We start from the raw sequence: 15,245 nt of genomic DNA on the forward strand, positions 1-15,245 counted from the left end.
TTATTCATTCTGTTCTTCAGCTTTAGAGTTTCTGTTTGGTCCTTTTTTTAAAAAAAAAATCTCTATCTCTTCATTGAATTCCTCATTTTTAATATATTGTTTTTCTGATTTTGTTGAGTTGTGTGTCTATGTTCTCTTGTATCTCATTGAGCTTCCTTAAACTGATTATTCTGAGTTCTTTGTTAGGCAATTTGTAGATCTCCATTTCTTTGGGCTTGGTTTACTAGAGTATTATTGTGTTTGTTTGGTAATGTCATGTTTCCTTGATACTTTATATTCCTTGAAGTCTTGCATTGCTGTTTTCTCATTTGCAAAAGCAGTCACCACCTCTAGTCTTTATGGACTTTTTTTGGAGGAGAAATTTCTTTACGAAACAGCCTGGCTAGGGATTCTGAGGCTCTCTCAGTCCATTTCTATGGATTCACCTGCTCCACACCTTTTGCTTCTCTTGGAGAGGGGTGAATTTTTAAAGAGTATATGCCTTTTCTTGATCCCACAAAGGCAGTCTAGGTGCTACAAGCCTCTCATTAGTTTCCCCTAGGGCAGTGCTCTGAAGCTCAAGTTCTTGTGCCTTCTCCCTCCCCATCCCACACAGTCAAGCTATCTGTCTGTGTGAGATGCTTGCACTTGCCATCTGTGGGGGTGCCTTTGGGGAGTTGGCAGAGTGTTGTGTGAAGCATGTGAGCATTTGGGTGCCCATGGTCCAGTTGAGATGGTTCACAGGAAAGGCATCTCAATTGGCTTATTGGGGGTGCCTCCTAATACAATCTGCAGAGCAATTATTAGGGTCCATAGCCTTTCTTCCCAGCTCCCAGTCTCTCCCAACTTCTCCTCCATGTCAGTCACCTCGGTATTATAGGTGAGACAAGAAAGAAGCAGGCCATTTTTGGGCAGCATCCTGCATGGCTGGGGAAGCTGGAAGCTCACTTACTATACTTTCACTTACTCCAGTGGGAAAAATCATGGGACAAGGGGGTTTCCCTGGGCACTGAGCTGTGTTGCTCAGCTCACAGTTGCTCAGCTCACAGTTGTGGGAAAGGGTCACACGGGTAAAATGAAACTGTTCTTACCCTCATCAGTGCATCTATTCTTGGATTTTTTTTCTCTAACAGTATGCTGGAACTTCTCCACTGGACTTTCAGACTCCTACAAAGACACTCTTGTTCATGGGGAGTTGTCAAAATGGAAGCTTCTTTGGGGGGACTATGGTAGAAAGCTTCTCTTCTGCCATCCTCCTAACATCACCCATGCGTGCATGTCTTGTCTTCCTAATTAGATTATACATTCCTCAAGGGTAGGGATTTGTGGACCACACTCTGCCATCCTGCAAGTAAGTGCTTCAAAGTCCCTGACGTAGTAGTTATTCCTAAGTATTAGATTGATAGATTTACAGAGGGTCATAAAACATACATTTACTACCCCAGAGATATGGGGTTAAACTCTGATAGACTCTTTTCATTTCTACCTTTCAAAGAATCTTAACAAAAGGATCCACAAACACAATGGCTTGCTGATCCAAGGCTGCAAGGATTCTCTATTAAAACCTCTGAGGAATTCCCTTCTCCCTCCCTCCTTTCTTACTTCCTTCTCCCACTCGGAAGTGGCAGCAGGCTTTTTCAGGCTCCGAGGCCTGTCCCCACTGATGTTCAGGTGTGGGCCAGGCTTCCATGCTCAAGCAGGGCTCAGGTCCCTGCTGAGGGGTGGGCACGGATGGAGGGTGAGCCTGAGGCAGGATGTGCAGGACGGCGACTGCTGAGACAGCGTCCTTGGCTGCCTTGTGGTGGGTGTGGGGCCATGGACCCAGCCGAGGGTGGGGGTTAGGGAGGGCATTCGGGAGGCTACTGGTAATTCAAGGTTTCCGAAATCTGGAAACGGGGAGGGCTGCTAGGAGCCCATAAATAGATGTGGCATTTGGCATCTCAGGGAGTCAGCTTAGGGGAGGGGCATTTAGCACTCAAGGGTCTACGCTGTGCCTCAGCTTGGACTCATGATTTTGAAAAGTTTTTTTCTTTTTTTTTTTTTTGAGACAGAGTCTCGCTCTCACTCTGTTGCCCAGGCTGGAGTACAGTGGCATAATCTTGGCTCACTATAACCTCTGCCTCACGGGTTCAAGTGATTCTCCTGCCTCAGCCTCCTGAGTAGCTGGGATTACAGGCACCCGCCACCACGTCCAGCTAATTTTTGTATTTTTAGTGGAGACGGGGTTTCACCACTTTCGCCAGGCTGGTCTCGAACTCCCGACCTCAAGAGATCCGCCCACCTCGGCCTCCCAAAGTGCTGGGATTACAGGCATGAGCTGCCATACCTGGCAGACTTTGCAAAGTTATTTAACATCTCTATTATCTGAGTTGTCAAGCAGGGATAGTCATAACATTGTATTTACCTTTTCCAACAGTCACAGCCAGTCGTGGCAGCTTCTGACATCTCCAAAAGGAAGCACACCTCGTCCTTTGTAGAAATGGGATCACAGGGTAATGGATCTGGAAATCCCACCTTCACACTTAAGTTGGACCCTGAGATGCAGAGAATAGGCAACCACCCTGCCCATGGCCACATGGCTTGGACAGAACTGGAGCAGAAGCCCCATCTCCAGATGGACATGGTTTGCTGGGAGGGAGGAATATTGTTAGGCACAATGTGGTCCTGGCCTCAGCTGAGCAGTGCGGAGACCACAGATGCGGAGCCAGACAGTCCTGGGCACACTGGGCCTGTCTGCATCGTGGCTCCACCATCTGTCAGTCATGTCAGCTTCTGGAATCCACTTCGTCTTCCCAAGCCCCCTTTTTCGGTAACTGTAAAATGGAGGGTGGTGGGGGGCGGGGATCTACCTCCCAGCACTCCCAGAAGGGTTAAATGGAAGGATAGACCCACAGTGTCTTGGATGCGGCAGTTGCCCGGTGCCTGGTGGCCTGGTGGTTGCTGCTATTATTCTCTGTTTGCACAGAAGAAAGTCTGGGCCCTGGTGCTTCTGTTCATGGGAACTCACTAGGGAATGAGCATGACTTCCGGGCTCTGCAATAACCAACTGACGTTCTTTCTGATAATCCTGGCTGTTTCTGTCAGCTATAAGTGCTCTGTTCTAGATAATGTTTATTCTCAAGGACATGAGGTCAAAGAGAGAATGGAATATGTTTACAAGGACATTAGGTCAAAGAGAGAATGGAATAAACTTAGGACTTTTTATACGCAACCTGGAATGAATCTCCTCCCTGAGACGTAGGACACCCTGGGCGCTCTGCCTGTGTGGTAGGTGGTGCCCGGGCCCCAGGGGGCGCAGATGTGCTGGGAACCAGGACCTCAGCCACCACCACCCTCCACACACTCTCCCTGGAGTCTCACTCTCCAGTGGGACACAGCCTTGCCAGCTCCCCTGGCCCACTGGCTCTTCTGCTCGTGGGCTTGCTAGCTGGGTGCTAGTGGATAGCTTTCTAGCTCATTGCAGCGGGGGCACAGTGGCAGTTCCCTGATGTCCGGTCACTGACATCTGTGGCTTCCATGGCATTACGCTGCAGAGACTCACCTGGAGAAAAACAGCGACCTCTGCGGGAACTTGGGGGCCAAGACTTCCTGGTTTCTAGGGTCCTAGGAACCACTGCAGTCCTGGGCAAACTGGGGGCTGCAACTCAACTTCCCCTGGGCACAATGACGCTGGGCGTAATGATGGGGGCATGATGACGGGGGGCATGACGATGGGGTGGATCTGGGCATGATGACGCTGGGCACGATGCTGTGCACGATGACACTGGGCACGATGATGGGGGCATGATGATGGGGGTGGATCTGGGCATGATGATGGGGGGCGTGATGATGGGGTGGATCTGGGCATGATGGGGGCATGATGATGCTGGGCATGACAGTGGGGTGAATCTGGGCATGACGCTAGGCATGATGACGGCCATGATGATGCTGGGCACAACAACGCTGGGCATGACGATGGGGGGCACGACGAGCATGATGATGGGGTAGATCTGGGCACAATGACACTGGGCATGATGATGGGGGGCATGACGACAGGGTGGATCTGGGCATAATGACAGGGTAGATCTGGGCACGACAACGCTGGGCATGATACTGGGCATGATGATGGGCTGCATCTGGGCATGATGGCTCTGGGCACTATGACACTGGACATGAACACAGGGGACACGATGATGGGGTGGATCTGGGCACAATGACTCGGCATGATGACGCTGAGCACAGCGACGCTGGGCATGATGGTGGTGGATCTAGGTACGACGACACTGGGCATGACAATGCTGGGCATGACAACAGCGTGGATCTGGGCACGACGACGCTGGGCACAACGCTGCACACGATGATGCTGGGCATAACGCTGGGCATGATGACAAAGTGGGTCTCAGCACCTGTCCCAGTGCTTCTTGAAGGGGCTCCTGAAGGGGAGGAGCATGCCTGGGAAGAGTGGGGCCTGGGTGTGACAGCCCTGCTCCCATGCCAGTCCTGCTGTTGCCCAGCCTGTGACCACCCTAAACCATTGTTTTCAACTACTGACATCAAAATCACAGCCTTCACAGGGCATTGCTGCCATGAGTGGGCCTGGGGTCTGCAGTTCCGCTCTCATCCTTGCGTCTTCAGGTCCTAGCACGAAACCTGGTGTTCGGAAGGCCCTCCGTCCACTGTTGGAAAAATATCCTGAGGTTTCATATCTTCAAATACCTCTGCAATCTGTGGGTGATCTCAGTCTATGGCCAAGGGCCCCCCATCTGTGTCATCCTCCCTTCCCCAGGTGAAGTGGCTGCCCCGCCGGGTTCTAGAGAGCTGGTCTGTGGGACGAGGCTTCCGGCCATGCCGGGCGGGGGCTGTGTTCTCTGCTTGTCTATGGAGGCGGGGCTCTGCTTCAGGTTTCCCCAGGGGCTCTTGTTTAAATGCAGCTTCTGGCCCAGGAGGGCGGCCTGAGACCCTGCACTGGTCTTAGCAGCACCCAGGTGCTGCTGCTGCAGGCCTGGGCTGTCCCCATTGGTGGGGGTCCAGATGCCTCTGCTTCCACAAAGTGCATGCTCTGCACATGGGGAGCTGGCTGCAGTGGGGGCTGCCCTGAACAGGCCGGCTGAGTGTGCGCTGGGGGCATTGAGGGCGTGTCCTGTTGGGAAAGTGAGACCCCCCCACCCCCCACTCGGGGAGGTGGTGCAGTTGGATGGCCTGTTCTGAGATAAAAAGCCAGGCCATGGCACAGAGAAAGCCCAGCTGTTAAAAATCACCGAGGAAGCTAAATTTCAAATGCTCTTTTTGCCTCTTCTCCACTTCAGAGGACTGTGTGTTCATTAAAATTAATAAGAACTCTGCACCTGCTTTGAGCTGCCCTCAATCCTCATGCGTGTCCAGAGGACAGATGGGAGGCACAGCACTGCTCACAATGGTGATGAGATGTGGGATGGGCTGTGGCGTTCGTGCCCAGTGCTCTGGGTGCCGCAGCCAGAAGCTCCTATGGCAGAGAGGGAAGGGATCCAGGGGCATCAGGTGCATTCCTGTTGTCTCACGCAGCCAGTGGGAGGGGGCGTTGCTTGCCTCTTGCAAAAAGCTTTCTGTCACTTGGAGGTGCACGAGGCCTTGGGAGAGGGAAAAAGGTGTTAGGGCTCTTGTTCTAATCTGCTCTCCTTAGAGAACCTCTGGGTTTGTAACCACACTACTGTTCTGCCCAAGGGTTAGTTTCCAAGAAATGTCTTCAAGTTGAAACAAGTCGGCTACAAAAAAGGTTGTGGTATGAAGTAGAGAATGTGTTGACAATCTCAGTGGATTTTAAGGGTTCGCACCTTTTCTTCTTCCTCCAGACACCCCAAAATAGAATATTTCTGTCAGAAACAACAGCTCACAGCAATAGGTTCCAGTGTGTGTGGCTGGTATGTTGAGGTTGGGGTGTAGTGAGGATCTCCTAGGTGCTTCTGGGGTTCTCAGTTTAAGCCTAAGTGCTGACCAGCTGTACAAGCTTGAGTTGTGTGAGGATAAAAGTAGGCTTATGTACATGCACTCATGTACACACGTGTATATAGTGTGTGCATGCATACATGTGCACATAGCATGTATGTTTGTGCATGTATAGTTGTATGTATGGACACATACATATATGTATATATTTGCTTGCACGTGTGTATATGTATATGTACATGTGTGTATGTGCATATGAACATTTGTGTGTATGTGCACACAGCATGTGTGTTCCTATAGTATGCATGGGTATGTCATGTGAGTATGCCTTCGTCTATCTATGTGCTGCTGGATGCCCTGTTTTGAGATAACAAAGCCAGGCCATGGGTCCAGAGAAAGCCCAGCTGTTAAAAATCGCTGAGGAAGCTGAATTCCAAGTGCTCTTACATATCTATGTATATGTATTCATGTATGTATGTTTGTGTGTATACACATGTATCCATGTATGTAGGTTTGTAAGTTTTATGTATGTGTATATGGGTATGTTTATATGTACATATATATGATGTGCAGATACATGCTATGTGTGGTTGTATTTATACATGCATATTTGCAGGAATGTATGTGCATGCATCATGCATATGTGTATGTATGTGTGTATTTATGTGTGCATGTTATGTGTTTGCATATTGCATATCTCTGTTAATATGTGTATGTTTGCATGCACATGTATGTATGTGGAGGTGAATATGCACATCTCTGTATGTGTATATGCATGTGCATGTGTGTATGTATGCATGCACGTGTGTGTATGTATGCATGTAGATGTCTGCATGCATGTGTATAGTATGTATGTGTGCATATGTATGTGTATGCATATCAGTGTAGTATGTACATGTGTACATGAATGTATGTGTGTATGTGTGCACATGTCTGTATATAATGTGTGAGGGGACTTCAAAAAGTTTGTGGAAAAATGGGAATTAAAAATAAAAATAAATATATCAACTTTATTTCTCAACATGAGCACCATGAAGTTCAAGACACTTTTGTAAGTAATTATACCAGCCATTTAGTCCATCCCTAAAGAACTGAGGGTCCTGGGAATTTCACCATGTCAATGTAATCTTTTTTACATTGTTTACTGAAGAAAAATGAGTGCCCTTTACAGATTTTTTAAGATTAGGAAACAAAAAGAAGTCAGAAAGGGCCAAACTGGGCAAGTTGGATGCTTAATGATTTCCAACAGAAACTCTTGCAAAATTGTCCTTGTTTTATAAGAAGAATGGGCAGGAGCATTGTTGGGGTGAGAAGGGCTCTGGTGAAGCTTCCTGGGCATTTTTCTGCTAAGGCTTTGGCCAACTTTCTCAAAACCCTCTGATAGTAGGCCCATGTTATTGTTCTTTGGCCCTCCACAAAGAGAACTAGCAAAATGCCTTGAGCATCCGAAAAGCCTGTTGCCATGACCTTCGCTCTCAGCCAGTCTGCTTTGCTTTCCTGGACCACTTCCACCTCTTGGTAGCCATTGCTTTGATTGTTTTGTCATTAGGATTGTACTGGTAAAGCCACGTTTCATCTTCTGTTACAATTTTGAAGAAATGCAATACAATACACGCCCGTAATCTCAGCACTTTGGGAGGCAGAGGTGGGTGAATCACCTGAGGTCAGGAGTTCGAGACCAGCCTGGCCAACATGGTGAAACCTCGTCTCTACTAAAAATACAAAAATTAGCCAGACATGGTGGTGCACGCCTGTAATCCCAACTACTCAGGAGACTGAGACAGGAGAATCACTTGAACCTGGGAGGCAGAGGTTGCAGTGAGCCAAGACTGCACTACTGCACTCCAGCCTGTGCAACAAAGCAAGACTCTGTATCAAAAAAAAAAGTTAAGAAAAAATTTTAAAAAATGATTCTGAGGCATTCTTCAAAGAATTGTAACAGTAAAGCAAAGCAGACTGGCCAAGAACAAAGGTCACGGCAACAGGTTTTTTGGATGCTCAAGGCATTTTGCTTGTTCTCTCTCTGGAGGGCCAAAGAACAATAACATCTGCCTGCTATCAGGGTGTTTACAGAAAGTTGGCACTGGCTCATCTGGTGGGGGGAGTGTTTCTCCACCCCCAGGCCCAGCTGTGCCCAGTGCCTGGCCCTTCCCCCAAAGGCCTCCCTGCAAGGCTGAGGGGACTGTGGAGGGGGGTCTGGTGGTCCAAGCTATGGGTTTAGGGCAGAAGGGAATAAGGAGGGACGGGAGGGTTTGGGCCACCTGTAGCCACCCCAACTCCCCACCAGCCCAGTGTGCTTGGTCACGGCTGACACAGGCGAAAGGGCTCGGAGGGGGCTCTGCTGGGAGGGCTCTGCTAGGAGGGCTCTGCCTGCTGCTTTGCACACTCCGGTCTCTCGGTCTCTGTCTCCCACCCCCCGGGCTTGGGAGTGGGGCACTGGTTGTCCTCCCACAGGAGCACAAACCTGCGCCATGCCTCCAGCCCCTGGCTCTTAGAAATGCAGGCTTCCCGCAGTTCCTGGCCCGTGGAGGGTGGCTTTGGCTGTACCCAGGGGTGGAAGTCCCACAGGCTAGGGCCTGCCCACAGTGGAGGTGCAGGGTTAGGAGGCCTTGGTCTGAGTGAAATCCACGCCATCAGTGTGCGCTCCTGCTCCTGATGCTCGCTGTGACCCGAGGCACGGAATGCCCTGAGGTGCCACTTGAAAGACAGGGAAACTGAGGCTTACAGAGGGCTGTAACTTGTGCAGGGTTTCATGGGTGGAGCACTGGGATTTGGGGCCAGGCCTGTCTGATCACAGAGGCTGTGCTCTGAATCACGGGGCACTGTGTTCTTTCCTGGCTCACTGTGTGACCTGTGGTGGTCACCTGACTCTCTGAACTCCTCTTCTGGAGCGGAGGGCAGTGTCTCCGTCTCTCAGTACAACACAGTGGGCAGCTTCAAGGACAGAGATGATTTCCTCCCGGCTGTGGAGGCTGGAAGTCAGGGATCTGGGTGCCGGCAGGGCTGCTTCTCCCAAGGCTGCTCTCTGGGGCTTACAGGCGGTGTCTTCCAGCTATGTCTCATGCGGCCTTTCTTCCGTGCATGCACAATCCTGGCCTCTCTTTCTCTTCGTGTAAAGCCACAGTCCTGTTGGACCAGGGCCCACCTGTGTGACCTCTTTAACGACCCTGATTCTATTAGGAGTTACACAGGGGTTAGGGCTCCATCGTTGGAATTTTGGAGGCTGTAATTCAGCCCTAACAGATGGTGCTGCTAGGAACGTTGTGAAGCTGAAATCAGCATGTACGTGTGGATGTGCTTTCCTGGCACACAGTCTACCTGGGAGTATTCTAATTTATTTCTGAAAGATGGAAAAATGAGCAGAATCCCGGGACCCCCACCGAGTCCCCACTTGGAAAGGGGCAGCGTCAGAGCACAGGAAAGAAAACCAAAGTCCCAGCCCTAGGAACATCACCTTCCCATGAAAAAGCTCAAACACCACAAGGGGCTGGGGAGCGACGTGGCAGAGGCGGATTGTGACCCTTCAGCTGAATGAAGAGCCAACTATTTGCTAAGAAGCTTCCACCTGGAAAAGATGGGGCGGGCGCGAGGCGCTTCCTCCCCACCTGGGAGCTGTTTCTCCCTGAGACCCCTGAGATATGAGATGTGAAGCTGTTCAAGGACAGTGATGGGGAGAGAGAAGCGGCCCACAGACCCCGCCTTCCCTTCTTCCCACCCACACAGCTCCTCCCTGGAGGACGAGGCCAGGCCCCTAGGCTGACGAGTAGACCAGGATGGTGAGGCCCAGGAGACGGTGGAGAAGCCCTTGGGCGCAGATGCACTTGGGGAGGCTCCTCCCACCTTTGAGAAAGACTTATTAGTGGTTCAGTCCATCAGCTGGGGGAGGCACGCGTCCTGCTGCTGTAGACAAGTTAAAACCTGAGAGTGAGTTGAGAGCATTTGGCCTTTAGCCATCTCTGAATCACACGGCCAGATGTTAATGCAAATCCAAGGTCATAGCTGACACTTGGTACCTGTCTCCGGTGAGTAGCGCTCAGCTCCTGCCCTTGGAGAAGTGTGGGACCCAGTCCCTGCCGTAGGGGGTTCTGAGAAACCCCTGCTCTGGCTGCTTGCCGGTTGTGAGGGTGCTGTGAGTGCGTCCAGCCTGATCTGGCAGCCTGAACCTCCTCGCAAGGGGACAGAGCGGGGACCACAGCTGACCGACGGGGGAGCAGCGTGAAGACGTGGAGGGGGAAATAAGAAGCATAAACACCGAGGCTGCCCCGACCTTCCTCTTCATGGTCAGCACAGAACCTCAGGACCGGCGCGGTGGAGAGCTGGGAGAGGTCAGCACAGAAGCTCAGGACCGGCGCGGTGGAGAGCTGGGTACAGGAGGCCTGAGGAAGTCACATGTTCCCTATGGTGCGCAGACAGGGCCTGGGACAACACAAAACAGCAGATGTGCGTTTTCAGGGAACATGAGCTTTTCTGTAGGACCCTCTGTGGGAGGCCGAGCAGAAGCACGGGGCTCACCTTTCAGCTTCAGACCACGGTGAGGGACACCTGCCCTCACAAACTCATCTTGCCCTAACTCTCTCCCAAAGGCCCTGTCTCCAAATACCGGCACCTTGGGGCCAGGGCTTCAACAGAGGAATTTGGTGGGGGACACAGTTCCATCCACTGCAGGAGATGACGGTGCTCGGGCCGTGACTGGGCACTCAGTGTGGGTGTCTGTGTCCATCCTTCCGAGGAAGCAAGACACTCCAGGGTTATGTCCTGGGGAAAGCAGCCAGGACGGGGCAGGGACTGAGGGTTTCTAGCTGGGTGAAGGGAAGATTTCAGACAGATAACAGTTTTTAAATGTTTGGGGGACTCTTGAAGAAGGTGAATTCAACTAGCTTTGCATTTCTATGGGTGCAAAACCAGGCTGGCTGGGCGGACCCAGCAGAGCGGTAACTTCCCAGCTCCTCCGGCCGTGAGAACTGACCGTACCGTGCCTCCTCCTGCAGCGCAGTACGGCCCCTCAGGCATATTCCAGGGAGAATTGCAAATTGCTTCCGTTGCAGCGAGTTTTGGGCATGTATAATGGGTTGGCTGGTTGATTGAAGCTGTTTGTTCCAGTTGCCCTTCTCTCTCCCTGCTCTGGCATTTTACTGTTACAGAAATCTTCAGGTTGAAATTGTCATGACTCAGAACAGCAGGAACGGGTACCTGGCACCTGCCGTCGGGAAGAGCAGGCCAGGTGGCTCCAGCAGGCGCTGGACTCACAGGCTGCCGTGGAGAGGGATTCAGAGGAGGGCAGGGCTGGCCCCCTGACGATGAAGGCAACACACTGAGCGCTCTGGCGGGGCCCCCTCCCGTGAGACCTCCTGGCTGTCCACCTGGTCCCGGCCCTGCCCATGTCTTGGGCCCTGTCCTCACTGGGTGCCCCCCAGCGACAGTGCCTCTCACCGCCTTGCTGTGCCCCTGCCTGCCCCGCTGCCCTCGGGGTCCTCCCCAAGCTCCTCTTCCTCACGTGGGCCCCTGCCTCCCACTGGACACTTCTCTCAGGTGCCCTCCTGGCCCATGCCACCATCACATGATGACCCCTCTCCCCTGCCTGTCCCCCTCCACCCATGTGCCCCGTGGCATCCTCCTCTGGCCTTTTCAGAGCTGTGTCTCCCTGCCCCCGCCTCGGGGAGGGCTCGCCACCCAGTGCCAGCTGTGTGCGCCTCATCCACACGTCCCATCATGCACAAGGTTCTGCCAACACTGCCTCCTGGGTGTCTCCCCGATCTGGGCATTTTTCTTATCCTCCCAGACCCCGCCTGCCATGACCCCCTTCACCCCCGGCCTGCTCTGCCCTTGGCCTCCTTTTGCGGCTTTCAGTCTTTCCAGCAAGTGCTGCCAGATGCTTCCTGAACACAAGTCTGATCTCACCGCCCTCTTCACCAACCCTCCGCATCTCCCACAGCACGGAGCACGCACCACACCCTCTCCGATGCTTTCCTAGGCTCTGAGGACGGACGAGGAAGCGGTGTCCTCGTTGTCCCTTTCCTATTCCCTTCCTCTCGCATGCACTGCAGTTGCTGGACCGCTGTCCCGATTTACCAGCAGACCCTGAGCTCTGACTCCTGCAGCCAGCGCCCTGCACAGCTGGCGACACACAGTGCCTGGTGTGCAAAGCAAAGTCGCCTCTGTCCTGGCTGTCCAGCTCCAGCCTAGGTGCCATTAGGGTCTCCCCCTGCCTCCCTCGTCCCCGCATCGTCCCCCAGGCTGGATGTGGCCCCCAGGTGCCAGCATCAGGAGAGCAGCCTGGGCCTCACAGCAGCAGAGTGTGGCTATTGTCCTGGCTCTGCCATGCCAGGCCATGTCATTTTTGTAGCCAGATAAGAGAATGCATGTGAATGTGCTTTGTGAATCAAGGCTGCATTTTATTGCAATGTAAGCCACTCTCTGCAGGGGCGTGTGTGAGCAAAGCTCACTGAAGTCTGTGTTCCGTCCTCTGGTTTCTATCTATTCTGAATTGGGGGAACGTTACATCTACTTCACAAAACAAGACTAGGAGTTCCTGGCAGGGAAGTCCTTGGTTCTAAGGAGGCAGGTGGCCTCACTGCGGGACAGAGCGTTATCTGAGTGCAATAGAAAGTCCTTCCCGTCGCCACCGCTGGGCGTAGTGGCTCACGCCTGTAATCCCAGCACTTTGGGAGGCTGAGGCAGGCGGATCATGAGGTCAGGAGATCGAGACCATCCTGGCTAACATGGTGAAACCCCGTCTCTACTAAAAATACAAAAATTAGCTGGGCGTGGTGGCGGGCGCCTGTAGTCCCAGCTACTCGGGAGGCTGAGGAAGGAGAATGGCGTGAACCCGGGAGGCAGAGCTTGCAGTGAGCTGAGATTGCGCCACTGCGTTCCAGCCTGGGTGACAGAGTAAGACTCCATCTCAAAAAAAAAAAAAAAAAAAAAAAGAAAGCCCTTCCCACCACCCGCTGTCTTGCCGGATTGCCCACATTGAATTTCCCACATTGAATTTCCCACGTTGAATTTCATTTGGTTCCTGCAACGGTGGGTTGTAACTGATCATGAAGTCCTAATAGTGTGTAAACATGTCCATGAAAAAGAATTACTGAGTTAAATCAGGTTGCCTGTTTCTTTTCCCAGTTTTTCCCTGTGTACTTGTTTGCTGTTTGCTGGTTGGGTTGGTGGTCAGTGGTGATCACCAGCAGACAGGTAGGAGCAGTTGCTGAGGGCTTATCACTTTGCGGGAGGGAGCACTGAGGAACTCCACCCTCTGGCTTAATTTGTTTTAGGGACTGGGTGACAGCGGCATTCTTCCGGCTTGGTCCAGTGATCAGAGAGACATCCCGTGGGATCTTGGTGTCTCTCTTGCTATGAATGAGAGAAGGGTGGGGGACACACACCACCCACCACCGCTGCACACACCCAATCTGGGGACAGAGGCCAGCAGGTCACGGGGATCAGGCATTCTGCTGTAGAGCAGGTCAAGTCGGGAGGCATCTGATGAAGTGTCCTAGGACCCTCCTCCCTGGCTCAAGTTCACACACCTGAGAGGAGCCAGGGGCTTTGCCACCTGCCACCCACCCACCAGACCGTGTTCCTGATGGTGCCGGTTATGTCCATTCTTACAGAGTTGTGGGTGCGTGATTTGGTGGGGTGCAGGAGTGAGAGCTGGGAGGCACTGCCTTGCTGGGATGGAGGAAAGACAAGCTCTCCTCTCACACAGGCACGGACGGGATGGACCGTGGTTGAGTTCGGAACTTGGGGATGTCCCGCTCGGCCCCTCCATTCTATAGTGTGTATGACTTCTGGGGGAAGTGCATCTTCCTTTGGAAGCTGTATCAACAGGCTACCTGCCTGTGACAGTCACATACATGACCTTGAAGAGATTTGGAGCTGTCTTAGTCTCTTCTATGTGCCTGTGATGTTAGGAAGGAGGGTGGTCGGGTCACCCATGCACATGTGTGATGGAGGAGGCCACGGTGTCACCTGTGCATCAACCAACTTTGCTCTTATTGTTTTCTACAGGAGACATGGGGGACAAAGGACAGAAAGGCAGTGTGGGTCGCCATGGAAAAATCGGTCCCATTGGCTCTAAAGGTATTTGCGATGTGATTCTTGCCTCATTTCCCCCCCACCCCCGCCCCTAGGGTCAGTGTCTGCATACCCTGAGAAAAACTGTAGCCTGAATTGTCTCGTCGGGTGCTCTTATTTATGTTCTGTGCATGGCAGATAAGAAGTCTACTGCAGTGCTTCCATTTTTGGGGTGCTTGGAGCTAGTTGCTGGCTCTGTGCTTACAGGGTGTGGCAAAGTGCTCCCCATTCTGTGGGATTTTCACAGCGCCCCAGGATGGAGGGGCTGCAGCTAGTGTGCTTGGGCAAGACTCTGGCTGTGTAGCCACAACGTCCTTAACAAGTTTGGTAACAGACTTAGAGCCTCACGTAAGGAGCGGACGGACCCTGCTCTGGAGGCGTCTGTTCCCCCAGCTCAGGTCTCAGGCATTTCAAGGGGATGGGATGGCAGCAGCAGGTGTGAGCAGCAACTATGGTGCCAACACCCAGGCTCAGTCTACACCTGCAGGTTCTAATCGCACTGTCTCCGCTGCTGCATTTGGCTGCACAGCCTTGGTAAGGTGGGCAGATCAGCCGTGCCTCCCATGATGAGAGACTGAGGCCAGGACAGCCAAAGCGTTGCTCAGAAGGTGCTGCTCCTCTGCCCCCGCCAGCCAGCTGGTCAGTGGATGTCTTTGGAGCGCCTGGCTTGTTCCAGGTCTATGCTGGGCTCTGGGGGACGGAGCCGTGGGAGGGCAAGGAGCTGGCCGTCCCTGAGCTCTGCAGGTGTGGACCCATGAAGTCTCCTTGGGGTCCCGCACGGTGCAGCAATGCGGCTGAGCTGCCCTGAGCACTGGCGGAGAAGGGAGTCTGCTGTGGTCTGACCAATTCTGGGGCCAGGTTCTTCTACCTCATTCATCTGCCTCGGAGCAGGTTGGCCCAGGTACCAAGAGGCTACGGTCTGGGGTTTGAGCTGTGAGGGGGTTCTCATGGTTTGTTCTATCCACGGTCACAGACCTCCCCCTAGCCCAGCCTGTACCTGGTAGAAAGGGCTCTGTGGCCAGGAGAGCGATGGGGAGGGGCCTAGCTCAGCTGCGGGCCTCCTCCTGGAAAACCCGTGAGAGGCACCTTCCCTGCCATGGCCAATCCAGTGAAGAGTACGCAGAGAACCACGGGATCCGGAGGGAGGCGCAGGCTTCACAAACCCGAATAACATCACGGTAAAATAGTTACATCCCCAAACTTGCCATTTTAAGTATTTTAAGTGTACAATTCAGGGACATTGAGTACATTTGCAATGGTGTACAGCCATTACCACTATTTCCAAACCCTTTTCA

General features: G+C 52.6%; 1 protein-coding gene across 9 annotated transcripts in view; it reads left to right on the forward strand.

The window, feature by feature from the left end:
- COLEC11 (collectin subfamily member 11) overlaps positions 1-15,245 on the forward strand; it is a 47,602-nt gene that overhangs the window by 26,200 nt on the left and 6,157 nt on the right. For 6 of the 9 annotated variants that reach the window (XM_030799647.1, XM_004091325.3, XM_030799646.1 and 3 more), the window contains one exon: positions 13,885-13,956. The exons of 2 other annotated variants lie outside the window; for them this stretch is intronic. In XM_030799647.1, coding sequence (XP_030655507.1) covers positions 13,885-13,956 — 72 coding nt within the window. Of the gene's footprint in view, positions 1-2,395; positions 2,472-13,884; positions 13,957-15,245 lie in introns of all 9 variants that reach the window. One more of the 9 variants, XM_030799653.1, reaches the window with a different exon arrangement.

The sequence above is a fragment of the Nomascus leucogenys genome, chromosome 19 (genome assembly GCF_006542625.1).
Source record: "Nomascus leucogenys isolate Asia chromosome 19, Asia_NLE_v1, whole genome shotgun sequence".
Lineage (NCBI taxonomy): Eukaryota > Metazoa > Chordata > Mammalia > Primates > Hylobatidae > Nomascus > Nomascus leucogenys.